Source organism: Hyla sarda, chromosome 8 (assembly GCF_029499605.1).
Source record: "Hyla sarda isolate aHylSar1 chromosome 8, aHylSar1.hap1, whole genome shotgun sequence".
NCBI classification, from domain to species: Eukaryota; Metazoa; Chordata; class Amphibia; order Anura; family Hylidae; genus Hyla; species Hyla sarda.
Genome location: NC_079196.1, coordinates 94,377,094 through 94,396,142, shown reverse-complemented (window position 1 = coordinate 94,396,142; position 19,049 = coordinate 94,377,094). Strand labels below are relative to the sequence as shown.

General features: G+C 40.8%; 1 protein-coding gene across 1 annotated transcript in view; it reads left to right on the top strand.

Moving 5' to 3' along the window:
- PLCL1 (phospholipase C like 1 (inactive)) overlaps positions 1-18,489 on the top strand; it is a 320,401-nt gene extending 301,912 nt beyond the window's left edge. The window contains exon 6 of the mRNA XM_056533212.1: positions 12,213-18,489. Within this exon, the coding sequence (XP_056389187.1) occupies positions 12,213-12,395 (183 nt within the window). The 3' untranslated portion in view covers positions 12,396-18,489. The remainder of the gene's footprint in view (positions 1-12,212) is intronic.
- The last annotated feature ends 560 nt before the right edge of the window (positions 18,490-19,049 follow it).

The following is a 19,049-nucleotide window of genomic DNA, read 5'->3' as shown; positions in this document are numbered from 1 at the left end:
TGGCCTTTATTCTTGTCCATCCAGGATTATTTGATTGTATTGGTGCATTTCTATTTCCTATCTTCATGACATCACAAGGGGAGGTTTTAAAACCCCCATCATGGCATTTTTTCATTCAGTGCCCGCTTGCCTCTTGACAAAGCTACTTCTTGGTAGCGAAACATGTTGAGGGGGGCCGTTTGATTTTTTAAAACAAATGCCAATGTCCTTTATCCATCACCTAAGCGGGTGCACTGCAGGCACCTAGCATCTCTGTGTGATGTGAATATTAATTAAGAACGGCTGGTCTAATCACTCTTGTATCAAGTAGGATCATTTGGCAATTTGGGATTTTAAAAATATTTTTTTGTGCGAATTGTTAATAAAGATTGCACTTTTATCACCATTAGGGTGTATGGTAAATAAGGGTTTATTGGGTTTACCTAAGGGTAACCTAAAAGTTAGTGGTTATATGTCAACAACAAACATAGGATAGGTGATTTAACTCTTACCCCCATTTGCCAGGGTCGAAGTTTTTGTTTAAAGTCCCATACAAGTCTATGGGAAATATATGTTACTGCATAGCTTCCAAACAGCTGGAGATATTTCGATAATACAGTAACCCCCCGACCTACGATGGCCCCGACATATGATAAAATCGACATACGATGGCCTCTCAGAGGCCATCGCATGTCGATGTCAGCATCGACATACGATGCTTTTATATGTCGGGGCCATCGCATTAACTGCTATCCGACAGCGCAAAATGCTTAAGCTGCTGTCGGATAGCAGTTTAAGCATCCCTGGCAGGTTCGCTTACCTATTCCCGCTGCTCCGGGTCCACTTTGCGATCCTCTGGTGTCTTGCGCCAGGGTCCAGGGTCCGGGCCTTGCTTTCCGGCATCGTTATTACGTCACTACGCACGCCGCGCCGGCGCAGCAGCGTAATAACGTCACCAGAAAGCGAGGCCCGGACCCTGCAGAAGATGCGCAAGGCACCGGAGGATCGCGAAGAAGACACCGGAGCAGCGGGACAGCATCGGGAGCCCCTGGGACAGCAAAGGGGGCAGTGAGGACCTGGTCCGGAGCGACGGGGACAGGTGAGTACAGCTTCCTATACTTTACATTGCACGGATCCCTCAACATACAATGGATTCGACAAACGATGGGTCGTTTGGAACGAATTACCATCATATGTTGAGGGACCACTGTACTTGGTCACATGTTACTTATATGTCCACTTAAATATAGGATAGTTAATGTAACCCTTAACTAGGGTCGGGTGCTTGTTTAAAGTCCCATGCAAATCAATGGTAAATGTATGTTCCCACATAACTTCCGTACGGCTGAAGATATTTCAATACCTGGTACACATATTACTTATGTCAAATAAAAAGATATGATAGTTAAATTCACCCTTACCTACACCCTTACATAAAAGATGGGTTTTTGTTTCAAGTCCCATGCGAGTATATGGGACTTCCAGTACCTTACTCCACAAGCTCCGCTCTGCATCTCCTGGTGAATGTGTTAATCCAGCTTGCAAGCCACACCCCATCTCACAAAGAGAGGAGGTCGGGATAGGAGGTCGAAATATGAGGATGGGATATGAGGTCAAGATAGGAGGTTAGGACATGAGGATGGGATAGGAGGTCAAGATATGAGGTCAGGATATGAGGACAGGATATGAGGTCGAGATAGGAGGACGGGATAGGAGGTCGGGATATAAGGTCGTGATATGATGACGGGATATGAGGTCAGCATATGAGGACATAATATGAGGATGAGATATGAGGACAGGATAGGAGGACGAGATATGGGGTCGAGATATGAGGACGGGAAATGGGGTCAGGATATGAGGACAGGATACGAGGACGGGATATGAGGTCGAGATAGGAGGATGGGATAGAAGGACGGGATATGGGGTCGAGATATGGGGACGTGATAAGGGGACGTGATAAGGGGACAAGATATGGGGTCGGTCTATGAGGTCAGGATAGGAGGTCGGGATAAAAGTTCGGGATGTGAGGTTGAGAAATGAGGTCGAGATATGAGGAAGGGATAGGAGGTCAGGATATGAGGATGGGATATAAGGACGGGATAGGAGGTCAGGATATGAGGACGGGATATGGGGATGGGATATGAGGTTGGGATATGACCACAATATATATGAGGATGGGATATGAAGTCAAAAGCTTCCTCCTTTGTTTATTTTCCTCCCCAACAAGTATTAGGAAGAAGAAAACGGGCAATGTCGGGTACTCAGCTAGTCCATTATAAAAATTCATAATGTAAAATGAATTTGTCTCTGTGCCTGTGCTGTCCTCACTAATTACTACTTTGGCCTCTTCTAGTCAGGCCTGGCATGTAGGAATGGATGCAGGTGGTGTGATAGCTTAATCACATTTACGCATTTCACACGGAAAACAAATAGCAGCACAAAGAGCCAAGGATTTTTTTACTCCCACCAACCACTGATTTTTCAATTGTATTAGTGTCCTAAGGATGTGGTTACAGTTGCATATGTTAAAATCGATCATCTCCCTGATTCCTCAAACCGACTGTTATTTTAACAATACATTTGAGGGAACTGGAGAGGGTGGAATTCCACCCCTGCCCTTCTTTGATGAATGCTCCTTTACATAATAAATTCAAGGGACTCTATTATCCATGGCTCTGGGATTCTACGCTAGAGAGTGCTATGAACATATAACAGCCTATTAGTATCCATGACCAGTAACTAAGGATAAGCAACTCCTTGAATTCCTTTTGAATAATTCACACTATAAATGCTGCCATCATATACGTAGTAATAACAACAAACTATATACTCCCCTAGGTTACTCAATAGTCCCTCTAATCCCACACACACATTGACAGCCTTGGATTTTCACTCTTAAGTAATTACTAAACACAACACACAAAGGGTTTTTAATTCCTGCATGTTTGAAATAAGCCATTGTGTGTCGCAACTTAAGACTCTAAATATAACGTGATTTTACTCCCTACGCTTAAGAAATAATATAGATTTATCCTAAACCCTGTAATCCGTCCTTAGCTAAAGCTGGATCTTTACACAGAGCAGTCAGTACACTAGACCAGATGGATGTTTGCTGAGAACTGAGGATAGTTGAATTAAAACAAAGTGTGAGATACTTATCAAGAGAATGGGCTCATGTTATTCCTTAAGTAGGTTCATTTAAAGCTCCGTTCACACTTATGCATTGCCATATCCATCATATGAGTTGAGTTGAGTACCAGAGGTGCCCCATTGGTCTATCAAGTTCAGTTATTGATGTATAATTAATAAGCTAGCAGAATTGGCATCATAACAATTCCAGTCAGTGCTTAAAGGGGTATTCCAGAAAATTTGTATTTATTTAGCTGTACTCAGGGTGCAGTAAAAAAAAAAGCCTATACTTACCCTTCTCGCTCCCCTGCCACTCCTGCTATCTCTATGTCAGTTCCACCGCAGCGATGCACTACCTAGTGTTTGTGTTATACAAGGACCTTTTCCGCTCTGCCAGTCAGTGGCCCCTGAGGTGTAGGCTTCAGCCACTAATTGGTAGAGTGGGAAGGTCCTGTATGATACAGACATGAGGTTACAGTGGTGGGACTGACACAGAAATGGCGTGGTGTGGGAGCAATACAGAGATTTCGGGTGTGGTGGGGGAGTGAGGGGGGTAGTTTTTTTTTTCTATTTATCTGTGCCCTGAGCACAGTTAAATAGTATAAAAATTCTCCAGGATACCCCTTTAACACCTCAATGCAAACATCAGGCTCCTTAATACAGTGATCAGCCAAAAACAAGTGCACTATAGTATAGATTTTTGGAAACAGAGTCCCCAGTGTCATATATTACCATGTATAGAATAACCAAAGAAATAACACTGAGACACAAAATGAAGTACAAAAAGTGTATAAGCTTTATTCTTAGTGATGATATAATCAAGTAAAATGGAACAACAGCAGACAGACTACTATGGCAACTGGATGGGGGCCAGGTAAAAAAGTGGGACTGCAATATATAAAAGAAGATGGGTTTACCATAGAATCCTCAAATCTGTTGTATACATACTGAAAGGAGTGTAGCTGTACAAATATATACTAGCAACTTAAGCCTATCCATATAAACGTATACACACAGAAGATAATACAAAAATAATTGATCAAAAATATTGCACACTGCCCTAAAGAGATGTACCCACATAGCAAAAAATCATATATGCAGTTGTGATAGTGGGAGGTATGAGAGGAGCGGGACCATGGCCCCAGGAACCGGGAGAGAAAAGCTGAAAAAAGACACAGCCAACCCCTTAGTCCTGGAAAAACGGATCCAAAGGCTCAAAAACCCCCATCACCCATCACTAGTGCATATTATGGACATCTTACCCTCGTCCAGAGCGCCAACCCCAACAAGCTTCCTCAGGGAATATCAGTGAGTTGCAATTACTGCATTAAGCAATACTACATACACAGGCCACCATAGAGCCCCCATAAAATGCAGGACACTGCAATACCACACACAGTGCTGAGTATAGTCACGATACATCGCCAGCCACTTAGCACCATTACAGTGCCAGTCACATACCCCCATACATTGACAGGCCTTGCGTCACTATACAGTGTCAGCCACAAAGTCCCAAGCACTCACCCACAAAGCCTGCATTGTCAACCACAAGGCACTCAATGTCAGTTGTCATTTGCCAGCTTTAGTTTCAATGGCCCATTACAGAGCGACCCTTAGTAGCAACAGTGCCCCCTTTGCCAGAGGTACCCTACTGCCTTCCACAGTGCCATTTGTGCTAGTCAGTGCTAGCCAAATAGCCCTCATTGCCAGCCAAAGCTGCTCTTACAAATTAAACACCTGCCCCATACAGCAGTAGCCTAGCCTAGCACTGGGAGGAAGACACAAAGCAGTGGCTCACACATAACTTCTTCAGGACCATTAGGCAGTGAAGAGACTTCCTCATTCCAGAAGCATTGTAGCTGGTTGTTTCTGCATATACTGTACGGGACATACAGGGGTTGTATAGAATAACTAGATCACCCTTATTTTTACATAGTCAAAATGAACTCACCTGGAACGCAACTTTTTTCTTGAAAACACTAATTTGCCTGATAATTGGCCTGTGTAAAAGAATTATTACAGAAAATTTTTATTTAACTGTACTCAGGGCGCAGTCAAAAAAGCCTATACTTGCCCTTCTTGCTCCCCTGCCATTCCTGCTATCTCTGTGTCGGTCCCAATGCTGAGTTGCACTATCTTGTGTCTGTTTTGTACAAGGACCTTTGCGCCCTGCCAGTCAGTGGCCCCTGCGGTGTTGGCCTTAGCCACTGATTGGCAGAGTAGAAAGGTCCTTGTGCTACACAGACACAAGGTAGTGCAACTTAGCAGTGGTGGGACCAACACAAAGATAGCTGGTGTGGTGGGGGACCAATACAGAGATAGCTGGTGTGGCGGAGGAGGGAGGTAAGTATATATTTTTTTCTATTTATCTGCGCCCTGAGCACAGATAAATAGTAGAAAAATTCTACAGGATACCCCTTTAACACCTCAATGCAAACATCAGGCTCCTTAACACAGAATCAGAAATGAGCATTCCTTGAAACACTCATTTGCTTGATAATTGGCAAGTGTAAAAGGGTCTTTATTCTATAGCAGTGGTCTCAAACTGTGGCCCTCCAGATGTTGCAAAACTTCAACTCCCAGCATGCTGGGAGTTAACATTTTGCAACATCAAGAGGGCCACAGTTTGAGACCGCTGCTCTATAGATTAACTGAAGTACTTATAAATCAAGTTCTGGTTAGCAACATATGGGAGAGGGGATGGAGGGATACATCATGTTTAAATATATATAAATATGGATCTGTTCTGTAGATTAATGCAAAGTACCAGTCACAGAAATGGTCATGCTCTGGGGCACAGTTTGCGAGCTTTTAAAAAGACATCAGTGCTAGTTTGCTTTATTCCAGTTTCCATCATAGATGTAAATGGTATTCTGTTTAAGTCTGTATGATGTGATACGTTAAATTCCTCTGACTTAAGAATGCTTTAATATTAGGTTGAAGAATGTGACAGACGATGAAATGGCATAAAATGTTTGCAAATGATCACGTCCTGAAATGGCCTTTGCTCTGGGTGAATCCATTTGTATGCCTATGAGTGTAGATTTTGTCGGAATATCGTCATCAGGCAGTCACCCAAGGGTAGTAACCAGATTATTTTTCTAATGATTCCTGCCTGGGAGATACACATTTTAAACAGAACATGAGATTTGGAATTTCTTTTGAAATAAAATAATTCCTTTGTGTCGATATGTACTGTTGTAATATGCTACAGATGGATCTTTACAGCTAGAATTAAACCAGTCATTAGGTTTTATATGTAACATATCATGTTTTAACATTCTGCCTTTATTTGTCATTCTATATATTACTCTAATGTTATGCATAAAATTTAAATAAACTTCTCCTTTGGGAAACTCTTAATTGTTCACAATAATAAAATAAAGCATTTTTGCATAGTTTTTCTGCTCTCAACCTTACAGTATGCCTGAGCAGGTTGCAGTGTTCTTGTTGAAGTGGATATCCACTGTAAGGTGATTTTAGTACGTACCTGCCAGACAGAAATGGACATGCTAAGAAGGATCTGTGCTCGTCTTGGAGCTAAATGGCTATGTTGTGAGATTACCATAAAGCTGAGGCTATCTTTTTGTGAATTTACTATTTTCTGTTTTAGTTCATAAACTACACTTAAACTACAAATTCCATAATTCCTTGTTTGTAAGTGTGAGGTCACTTTTCTCCCTCCCACACATCAGCCACCCCGCCCATTGAAATACACCTGTGATCTCTTCAATGCAATAGACCAGTGTTTTCTGACCAAAGTGCCTCCAGCTGTTGCAAAACTACAATTCTTCCTCCCACTAAGCGGTTGCTCCTCCCATTGAAGCATTGAAGCAGACAGGCTACCTCTGATAACCTGACTAGTGATGTAATGTCTTGAGCCACATTGCAACCTTGGAAAACCTGAGACACCAGTCATTTTGTATGCTGTTAAAAATTAACTTTGGGGCAAATATCACATAAGAATTGTGAGACCATCATGAAACATAGGTACAGACACTATATTATAAACTACACTAACTTTACAGCCCCTGTAGCATAGTCAAAATAAAAAAAAATCCCGGAATACCCCTTTAACCACCATAGTGTTTTTCTAAGCACATGGAGAGCCTGGAAAAGAACATGATGAGTAGAAATGATGAAGACAGAAATACAGATAGAAGCCGTATTACAGTACGCTTTACTACAACAGCTAATAGCTTGTAGTGTTCCCCAAAGCTCTGTTCACACTTTGCTTTCAGGGGCATTCATGGCCATCTGTTCTGTGTGTGTTAAAAGTGTATTATATTAAATCTAGGTCACAGCAGCTACAATTTCTAGCTCCTGTTACATGTTTTTTCTTTTTACACACAACTTGCTCTATCTCAGGGATCTTTCTTGCATTTTTTACCTACTGACTTTAATAGACAAAAATGTAATTGGGCCTTTTCCATTCCTATCCTTTTCACTTGTACTTTTAAGGTGGCTACACACATGGCAGATTTTGTTGCAGAAATGTCAGTGACTGTCCCATTCATAGGAATGAAGCTTCCAGAAATTGATATACTTGCTGTCAAAACAAACCTATTTAGATGAATGGAAAATGGAAAAACCTTCCACATGGGAATCCACCCTTAGGACATTAGGCATCATTCTTTAAAGGGGTACTCCACTGGAAAACATTTTTTTTAATTTTTTTATCAACTGGTGCCAGAAAGTTAACAGATTTGTAAATTACTTCTATTTAAAAATCCTAACCCTTCCAGTACTTTTTAGCTGCTATATGCTCCACAGGAAGTTCTTTTCTTTTTGAATTTCTTTCCTGTCTGACCACAGTGCTGCTCTCTGCTGACACCTCTGTCCATGTCAGGAACTGTCCAGAGCAGGAGAGGTTTGCTATGGGGATTTGCTTGTACTCTGGTTAGTTCCTAAAATGGACAGAGGTGTCAACAGAGACCACTGTGGTCAGAATGAAGGAAATAAAAAAATAAAAAAAGAACTTCCTGTGAAGCATACAGCAGCTGATAAGTACTGGAAGGAGAGAGATTTTTAAATAGAATTTACAAATCTGTTTAACTTTCTGGCATCAGTTGATTTAAAAAATAAAATGTTTCCAGCGGATTACCCCTTTAACTGCATCTCACATTGCTTATCGTACTGCTCAGCCGCTCCATTCAGACATATGCTATACATTATATATATAATATACATAATATTATATACCAAATTTTCCATTTAATGAAAAAACAAACCATTTGCATTTTATACTTCATTTTTGTAGTAATGCTGTTGTCTGAAGTATTCATGAAGCACTTACACTTATGTGACAGCAATGAAATTAACGAAAAAAACATAAATATAGACTATGAATGATACACATGGTAGAAAACATACAGTTATTAAACAGAGAGTTGAGAGGGGAAAACTAAAATTATACATTAAGCATATAATCTGGGAAGGATGTGGCCTGGGGTTCGCCTTCCAAAGGGTCACGTGCTCTGGAGATGTCAAAGGAAGTGCTATAATAGATCCGATAAAACTGTGTTATAAATGTTAGTGTGATCTAGGTTAAAAAAAAAACAATACTGTTATAAACCTTACAGTGATCTAGAATAAAAAAAAACAATACAAGGCTCCTTCCCAAGCAAGAGTTAATGATCAGGAGCGCAAACACTGACCTCAGAGCTGATCTAATAATTTGGCAGTGGTAATCCGTCATCTCTGCTTGAGGAAACATGCTTCTAATTTGTGTCTCTCATCTCTGGCCAGCTAGTAAAATACAGTATTGTAGTCTCTTGGCACCACCACGTGGTAACAACTACTAGTGACCGGAACATCTGATGCTGCTTCCTAAAAACATATCTACATGTATCTCCCCAGACAGTAAAATAGCTGCTTCATGCTTTAAATTTGCCAAGTTGAAATCTGGTCCTCTGTAGCTGTATGCTACAGAAGAAATTATTTTCTTTTCTTTAAATTTCTTTTTTGTGTTGTCCACAGTGCTCTCTGCTGACACCTCTGTCCGTGTCAGGAACTGTCCAGAGCAGCATAGGTTTGATATGGGGAGTTTCTCCTGCTCTGGACAGTTCATGATACGGGCATCAGGTGTCAGCAGAGAGCACTGTGGACAACACAAAAAAGAAATTCAAAAAATAAAGATTTTCCTCTGTAGCAAACTCGAAGGATTAAGATTTTTTAATAGAAGTCATTTACAGATTTGTTTACCTTTCTGGCACCAGTTCATTTAAAAAAAAAAAAAGTTTTCCACTGGAGTACTCCTTTAACGGACTGTGCACATTGTACACATGATTTTCCATTGCCAAGCTTCAAGTTATTCAAGATTTATCAATCTGTCTGAAACCCAAACTGTCCGATTTTTCCTATAAAAACAAATCACAGCTCAGCTTTTATTTTACCAGCACTTAAGAGAAGAAAGCTGAACTACGATTGGTTGTTATGGGAAATATCAGACAGTTTGGGTTTCAGGCAGATTGATAAACCTGTGTCATTAAGTGTAAATGTCTATAACAAAAAATGTGACATACTTTATCGGAAGAGGATTTACAGACATTTTTGTGGTGTTTTTCTATGCAGGATTTAGCTTTTTTCACCAGTAGGCGAATATTGAAGGGTTGTCCAGCATTTTGGATTGGCCAGGTTCCAACCCTCTGCACCCCCGATGATCAGCTGTACAGCCAACTTCTGTCTGGCCCATTCACTGAATAGATCTAGCTGTGGCACGCCACTAAACAGCTGATCAGCTGTGTTTCACACCTCGCCAATCAGTGATTGATGGTCTATCCTGAGGATTGGTCATCAATTGATAGGTTATCAACCCCTTTAAGTCCTCTACACACATGTAGTTTGGTTTGTGGTGATTTTTGGTCTTATTACTGTCTTCTCTAAAATGCAGCATGCTCTAGGTATAGCTTTCGTAGGGACTTTTAAAAATATGGTCATTGTACAATGATTTCTATGGCTGGAGATTAGACTGTCTGATAAACTTATTATTTTGTTTTATCAATTTGTACTTATTTTATCCAAGTAGTAAGTTCTATTTTCTATCCAAAAGTGCAGAATGGTTTTAGTATAATGGCTAAAATGTAAATTGGATTGCTTTAATAACTGTTTAAAAGGTTAAATTGAGTGAAGATCCCCATTGAGGATCTTATCTGTGGGCTAGACTGAGATCCTCTAATTACAGGGGTGCCAGCAGTTGAAGAGCTTGTGATCCATTATTATTGGGGTTCCCTTATAGCAACAATTAACTGTCCAAAGAAGACAATCTATGTCAGCTACTGTCACATGGTTATGTAATTGTATTTAAAGGGGTACTCCACCCCTAGACATCTTATCCCCTATCCAAAGGATAGGGGATAAGTTGCCTGATTGCAGGAGGGTCCTTCCGCTGAAGACCCCGCGATCTCCCTGTTGCACCTTGGTGCAGCACCAGAGGCTCGTGATGTCAGGTTCACGGGCCACTGGGGATGTCACGGCCATGCCCCATAGACTTGCATGGAGGGGGTGTGGCCTTGACGTCACGAGCGGGGCATGACCGTGACATCACGAGCCTCCGCCCCACATTGCTAGTCATCCGGCATGGAGCGAAGTTCGCTCTGTACCGGATGTCTGGGGTGCCGCAGGCATGATCGCGGGGGGGGGGGTCCCCAGCGGCGGGACCCCTGCAATTAGACATCTTATCCCCTATCCCTTGGATAGGGGATATGAAGGATAGGGTCGGAGTACTCCTTTAAGCATTATTTTGAATATGCGTAATTATTTTGTGTAAAATTTTGTGTAAATCCACATAATAAAAATATATGTCACACGCAACTCACAATGACAATTATAATATATGGACACATGTAACCATTTTGTGAAATAGATGGCCTCGAGGGGATCACGTATACCTTCATTAGAAGGGCTGTGAAGATTAACTGTATAACTGACACTTCAACACGCGCCACCTAAAATATTGATAGAGTTCATCTATTTTTAACATGAAGTCATGGTGGAAAGTGTTACAGTGTAGCCTCAGCAATCACATATTCTCAAGGACAACAAAGGCTGGACTACCTTTATAAACAGACTGTACAGTATTTAGTGTCCCTTAGTACACACATTGCTGTCTACTGGGTAGTAATTATTTATCGAATTTATTTTATAGATTTCTTTTTGTGCTTATCTATCACAGATACTTGCTAGGGCTTGGTAAAATTTAGATACATTGCATCTTACTTCTATTTAGGTTATATTTATTTTTATCTTTTGTGATAAGTTTAAAAATCCCCCAAATCACACAGAATACTAACAAAATAAAAGCATTGATGGTGGATCACTAGTGTGTGGTATCAGGAGCGCATACAAGGAGGGAGCAGTTGGGGGTGTTAAGAGTATATAAATAATACCTGCACAGGGGGACCACATTTACCAACACATAGTGAATGGATACCACCTAATAAGACACACTGTACACAGACCAATATTCTCCTTCATACTTTGACCATATAGTGGTAGATACCAGCTCTACATAAGCTCTCCAGACTGCATAAGTGATTACAGTGCAGTTACATCTAGTGACCCTGATTTGAGTAATTTTATTTTTCCTTGACTTACCCCTTTTTCTCTATCTGGCCCAGACCCCCCATTAGGACTTTTTCCAGCCAGTACCCTCTCCACCTATTCTTCACTTTGTATATTCTCAAATCTAAAGCCTCTTTAATAGTTTTATCCTGTGTCTGTAATTGCCACAAGTGCACTCATGACTATAGTTACCTAAAATTAAACTGTGCCCTCTTAGTGCCTCTTACACAGTTTAAGATCCCCATATACACAAAGTGCTCTCCCCACATGCAAAGTGCCCCCCTTAGTGCCCTTCCATACACAAAGTGCCCCTTTTGTGCTCCCCCACACAGAAAGAGCTTACTCCCAACACACACTGTGCCCCCTTAGTACTTCAGATACGCACAAAGTACTCATTAAGGGGAGGAGAAGGGCCTATGAATATACACAAGCTGCAAAGAGACAACACTGACAGCTTTGTTAGTAAGGGATCTCACCCCAGGGCTTTATAAACAATTTGGATTGCTCACACACTGCTTAAACATTTTCTTCTTAATTTTTAGGGCCAGGGAGATTTACTGAAGAATGCCAAAAATGAAGCAATGGAGAACATGAGACAAATCCAGCAGGCTTGTCTGTCCAGTGGTCTAAGCAAAGCTCCGAGTACAACAACAGACTCAAAATCCAAACGAGGCCTAGAAGCAATTGAAGAGAAAGATATGGGGGAAGAAAATGGCCGCTTGTGAGGAAGAGAGCCAACCTTGGCGCTTGGTCCACCAGAGCTGCTGTCTGGTGTACAAGGGTAGTCAGATATCCACAAGTAGGGAAATCAGCCGAGCTAGAAGCATTTATTGTGGTTACTTTTTCAACCTCACCTTCACAATTATGCCTACAATTGTTTTTCTAATAGTGAATGAATGTGTGAAGAGGATATTTTAACACTGACCACACTGGCATATTTCCAGATGACAAATTGTGCCATTTCATATGCATTATGTATACCATGCAGGGTTTATCTGACATAATTTCAGCAGTAAAACATGGTCCATATTAAGCAGCTCTGGGGCCAGCAATGTACTGTCTACCAAGAACACTTTAAAAAATAGTGAAGGAAATGGTGTTCTCTCCGTTCTTCAGGTTGTGTTGGAATGGGATAGCAGAATTTAGTTAGTAATTTATTGCTGTATGTGGAATCCAGAGACTGCTCATATAATAAACCAAATATGTTCAGAGTCCACCGAGAATACTGAAGATATCTGGGAGAAATGAAGCATTCTCCATTTCTAACACTGGTCATATTATGTGAAAGAATTAACTTTTGTCGATACTCAGCCTTTGACGTTACATGTATTACATATTTTCACCTTAAAGTAATAATTTAATACTCTAACATTTCACTTTTTTTAAATAGTATGAAGATCTCTACTGGAGATAGCATTTAGTGCGATGTTAGTTGGATCATGTGATGTTCTTCAGTTTAGTTGCTTAGGTATAGAGTTAGCCCAAGTCAAATCACATTCACATGCTTACATAAGTGCAATAATGCAAATGACTTATGTGTAAGGAGCTGTCTACTCAACCTGGCCCAATGAGTAATAGAATGACATCTTAATGTAATGGATATTAAAGGAACACTCTCAAAAATGTACCAAAAATTTTAAATATATCCCTCTTTTAATATCCTCCTTTAGGAATCTTGTTTTGTGTTAAATTACATTTAAAACTAAGAAATATATGTATAGAAATTTTCTTTGTGTCCCAGGGCATAAGCCTTGCCACTGGCTACAAAGACCCTTTTATCAGGTGAATGAGCATTTGTAGAAATGCTCATTCCCAATAATTGGCTAATGTATGGCTATGTTCACACAGTGCAGTTTTTCCACATTTTTAATGCATGCTGACTCTGACTGCGATATGGTACTATTTTACCAGGATTACGCATATCACAATAAATTACCAGCATATTTGCAGATTTTTTTTCTCACAAAAATACCTCAAAATCAGAAAAAAAAAATGCATACAAAATTTGGAAAAAAAATCAAGCCATTTGAACACAAACTAAAAGGGTCAGCAATCAGCCGAGGAAACACCATCTTTTGTGCCGCTAATAAAATCATATGACTCTGTGTAAACAGAATGCATGGCTGACAGTGGCAAAGTGAAGGGCCGAACAAACGATCTTAAAATTGTTCATACAGCCTGGACAGACTATTGATCTAGCCTGTGAAGGCTCAGTCAACATGGCTTCCCCTAATAATGCACTAAAGAATGAAATTTTAAAAAATTACAAAAAAATAGATAACAAAAAAGGACACATTTCATTATATGACTTTAATCCCACCAAAAAATCTTAGTAATACATTACCTATAATCCCAGCACCCTTGGTTAAAGGACATCTGTACTGCATGAATTTTACATATTCCTATGCATGGGCTGTAAAAATAAACAAAATAAACTTTAACTTGCCTTCCTGCATTCTCCCGTTGCTCCGGTATCGGCCTCACGGGCCCGCGATGTCCCGCCTCGGCCGGTGATAGGCTGAGCGCACTTTCATGTAAGCAGCTCTGGCCGCCTCCTTACATGACAGAGCGCTCAGCCTATCACCGGCCGAGGCGGGACATCGCTGCGGCCGGTGATACGCTGACTGCTTTGTGACGTTCCCATCCCCAGGAAGCAGCAAGAGAACCGCAGCGGAGGACCGTGAGGCCGATACCGGAAGGTGAGTTAAAGTTTATTTTGTTTATTTTTACAGCCCAGGCACATGAATATGTAAAATTCATGCAGTACAGATGTCCTTTAAGCGTTACCCGCTGAGCTGATCTCCAGCTGACTATGGGACAGATCAGATCGCTTTTACAAATTCTGCTGATTGGTTGCTATGGCCAACTGCCCCACTTTTCCTCTGCACAGGTTTTGAGAAATCCTGCCTGGGCCCCCAGAGAGAGATACACTCATTTCTTTAAAGTGGTTATCCAGGAATAGAAAAACAGAGCTAATTTTTTTTTTTTTTTTTTAAACGCTCCCCATCTGTCTCCAGGTGGGGTGTGGTTCTGCAGCTCAATTTCATTGAAGTGAAAGGAGCCAAGTTGTAATACCACATCCAATCTGGAGACAGACTGGGAGCGTTTTTTGAAAGAAATTAGCTCTGTTATTCTATTTCTGGATAACCGCTTTAATTTTAACATGCCCATGAAAGGATATCTTTAACCAGACAAGCCCTTTGAATGGTCACTGTTGTTCCAAACAACTTCCCCTTATTTGATAGCCTATCGAATTTCTAACATATTTGTAAATCACTATATTTACCAAAAATAACCCCTGCAAACAGCTGTCCACTGATTGATGCTGCTTTCAACATACGATGGCCTATGAGAGGCCATCGCATGTTGAAATTATCGTATGTCGGGGGGGTCTCTGTACTTTTTTTCCCCTGTGAGTGTCTGCTATTAGGAGATTCTATTGTACCATTGATGTCCATCTGTAGTCAGGATAGGGTACTAGTTGGGGCCAATTTATCCCAAGTATTAATTCATGCATTGCAGTATCCTAGAAAGTCAAAGGAAGTTGTAAAACTCTTTAGCTTGAAGGTAGATTACAAGCCTGTTATGATCTTATCCATTTTTACAGACACTATTCAGTTTAAGGAAGCCATCTCTGCTGACATTGACAGATAGGGCAGTTCCTAATTATTTCAGAAGACTGAAAGGTAGGAAGACAATGTAATAGAGCAGCAGGAAACGCTATCAGAATGCTTGGATGTATATGGAGAGGTATAAGCAGTAGAAATAGAGAAGTGCTCATGCCGCTGTACAGAACACTGGTGAGGCCTCACTAGGAGTATTGTGCGCAGTACTGGAGGCCGTATCTCCAGAAGGATATAGATACTCTAGAGAGAGTTCAAAGAAGAGCTACTAAACTAGTACATGGATTGCAGGATAAAACTTACCAGGAAAGGTTAAAGGACCTTAACATGTATAGCTTGGAAGAAAGAAGAGACAGAGGGGATATGATAGACACTTTTAAATACATAAAGGGAATCAACACAGTAAAGGAGGAGAACATATTTAAAAGAAGAAAAACTACCACAAGAGGACATAGTTTTATATTAGAGGGACAAAGGTTTCTGCAGTAATATAAGAAGGATTACTTTACTGAGACAGTAGTGGATGCATGGAATAGCCTTCTTGCAGAAGTAGCTGCAAATACAGTGAAGGAGTTTAAACATGCATGGGATAAGCATAAGGCTATCCTTCATATAGGATAGGGCCAGGGACTATTGATAGGATTCAGATTATTGGGCAGACTAGATGGTTTTATCTGCCGACACATTCGATGGAATCAGCAATTTATAGCATTGAGAAACATTTCTTTGTCTGAGGAAGCCCTCCCCAAAATATAGTGTTGGTGGTTTGTATTATGTACCAGCATAGCCATCAGCCTTTCATGCTGTAGTCATCACAATTGAAGCTAATTGAACTATGTACACCATGCAGGTTCCTGACAGTGAAGACCTGGGCTCTCTTTTTGCTTCGGCATGTGTAGCTTTCTGTATTCTAGAAATTCAGTTTAGGACAAAGTAGATGAAACCCACAATGTGTTAAGTTACGCCCTATGGACAACTGTCCCTATTGGGCATTTGCTTGGTAGATTATTGGATTCTCTAATGGCATTTAACCCTGTCCTGCACCTTTGGTTGAAAATGCAGCCATATGTAAGTACAGCGTTACTCTGATGTAAACCTTTCATGGTGTTAAACACCCGATAGAGTAGCATACAGTGTGTGTAGTTCTAGCTTCTGCCTCTGACTACCTATATGTCTTCGGTACTTTGTTTGAGTGTAATATTAATGTGCTCATTCAACTATTATGATGCCAGAAGGAAGGTTACATGTGACTAAGGTTAATGGGAGTTTCAGACAAAATCCCTTCCCACGAAGGCAGTATAGTATAGGCCTATTACTGCTTGGGAGTTCTGCCTTATAACATTTGAGGGATATACTAATAAAATATTTTGTCTTGTGGGAACAGGATGTACTTGGAACTCAGGGCACAGGCCTCCTGGCTGGCTTCAGAAGGGTTTTGGGGGCTGTGTGTTCTCTAAGCAAGATTAAATAGAAATCTATTTATTGAAGAGCACGGCTTTTATTTTAAAAAGCTACCTTTTTAATGTATTTGACTAAAAGAGATATAATGTGCTAACTTTCTGGACTGAAGTGATAATTTAAGATTTTGTTCTTATTTCCATGTATCTCTTTGTGTTAATCCCTTTGTATACTCGAAGGTCTGCTTAATATTAACAGATTTCTTGGCAGTGATGGGGTTAATTTATTCTTAACCTTGTTTTATGATTAACACTAACATGTTATTTTGCACATTACTGGGAAATAAAACTATCAACAAAGTAAAGGGTTGTTGTCCTGTTGTGTGCATTGTTTTCACAGTCATGGGCATATATATATATATATATATATATATATATATATATATATATATATAAAATTTGTGGTCAGGACAACTATCAGAAAGCCTCGAGCATAACTACCCCTATACTACAATGCAGCATAATTTGTGACCTGGAGTTGACCAAGCATGATGACTAAGTAAGACTTACCTTATATATACAATAAGCGGCTTGAATTGTGCCCTAGCCTATAAAGTGGGCATACCCTGTAAAAAGTGAATTCAGGTAGAGAAAACAGACATGGCTGCACATCTACATATTGTATTTTGATCTACTTGCTTCTCAGCATAAATTCAAAAACTAACAGGTTGTTAGTATACATTATGATCAAAATGTACAAGCGCACTTGCAACGTCAAGGCCACCTATTTAGAGTGGGTCCCTAACGTCCCTAGTGACCACCACTGCCTCAACACCAGTGCCCACAGGGGAAACGACCCACTGGCAGGGTGGCCCAAATGCCACTCAAACCAGTCCTAGGGCCACACCTCCCCACAGACACGGTGCCACGGCAGCAATGGACGCTGCACAGCACCACACCAGTGTGAGCAAGGGGTAAAAGCTCACTTACCATGTGCTCCCAGTCAGACTGGGAGGCTGCCAGAAATGAAAGGGCCCTGTGTGCTACTTTATATAGGGTTGGGCTGAGGGGGGTGGGGCAGAGTTCAGACCAAGTGAAAGCAACAACAAAAAAGGAGAGGATAGAAAACACAATGTGAATTCAGGTAGAGTAAACAGACATGGTCGCACATCTACATATTGTATTTTGAACTACTTGCTTCTCAGCATAAATTCAAAAACAGGTTGTTAGTATACATTTTGATCAAAAGGTACAAGCCCACTTGCCACGTCAAGGCCACCTATTTAGAGTGGGTCCCTAATGTCCCTAGCATAAAATGGCGTAACACTGGGCGGTGACCACCACCACCGCAACACCAGTGCCCACAGGGGGAACGACCCACTGGCAGAGTGGCCCCAATGCCACTCAAACCAGTCCTACCCACAGACACGGTGCCACGGCAGCAATGGACGCCGCACAGCACCACACCAGTGTGAATAAGGTGTAAAAGATCACTTACCATGTACTCCCAGTAAGACTGGGAGGCTGCGAGAAATTAAAGGGCCCTGTGTAGCTACCTGCTACTTTATATAGGGTTGGGCTGAGGGGGTGGGGCAGAGTGCAGACCAAGACTGAAGTGATAATTTAAGATTTCCATGTATCTCTTTGTGTTAATCCCTTTGTATTCTTGAAGGTCTTCTTAATATTAACAGATTTCTTGGCAGTGATGGGGTTAATTTATTCTTAACCTTGTTTTATGATTAACACTAACATGTTATTTTGCACATTACTGGGAAATAAAACTATCAACAAAGTAAAAGGTTGTTGTCCTGTTGTGTGCATTGTTTTCACAGTCATGGGTATATATATATATATATATATATATATATATATATATAATTTGTGGTTAGGACTACTATCAGAAAGCCTCGAGCATAACTACCCCTATACTACAATGCAGCATAAATTGTGACCTGAGGTTGACCAAGCATGATGACTAAGACTTACCTTATATATACAATAAGCGGCTTGAATTGTGCCCTAGCCACTGAATGAAAGTATGCCTATAAAAGTGGGCATACCCTGTAAAAAGGTAAGTATGAAAGAATAAGAAATAAAAAAAGGTGGGTCATGCCGTGATGACGTCAGTGTAGGAGACGACCTGAGCGCTATAAGTAGGGACAGTAACCCCTCCCACAACAGGTGTGAAAGCCTAACACACCAGTGACACATTAGACATAATTGAGGATTATGTCGACTACTGCAGTGTGAATGAGTTGCCTCTCCTAATTTAGCCAAACGCTTGTGGTCAGGGCAACTATCAGAAAGCTTTGAGCCTAACTACCCCTATACTACAAATGCAGCATAAATTGTGACCTGA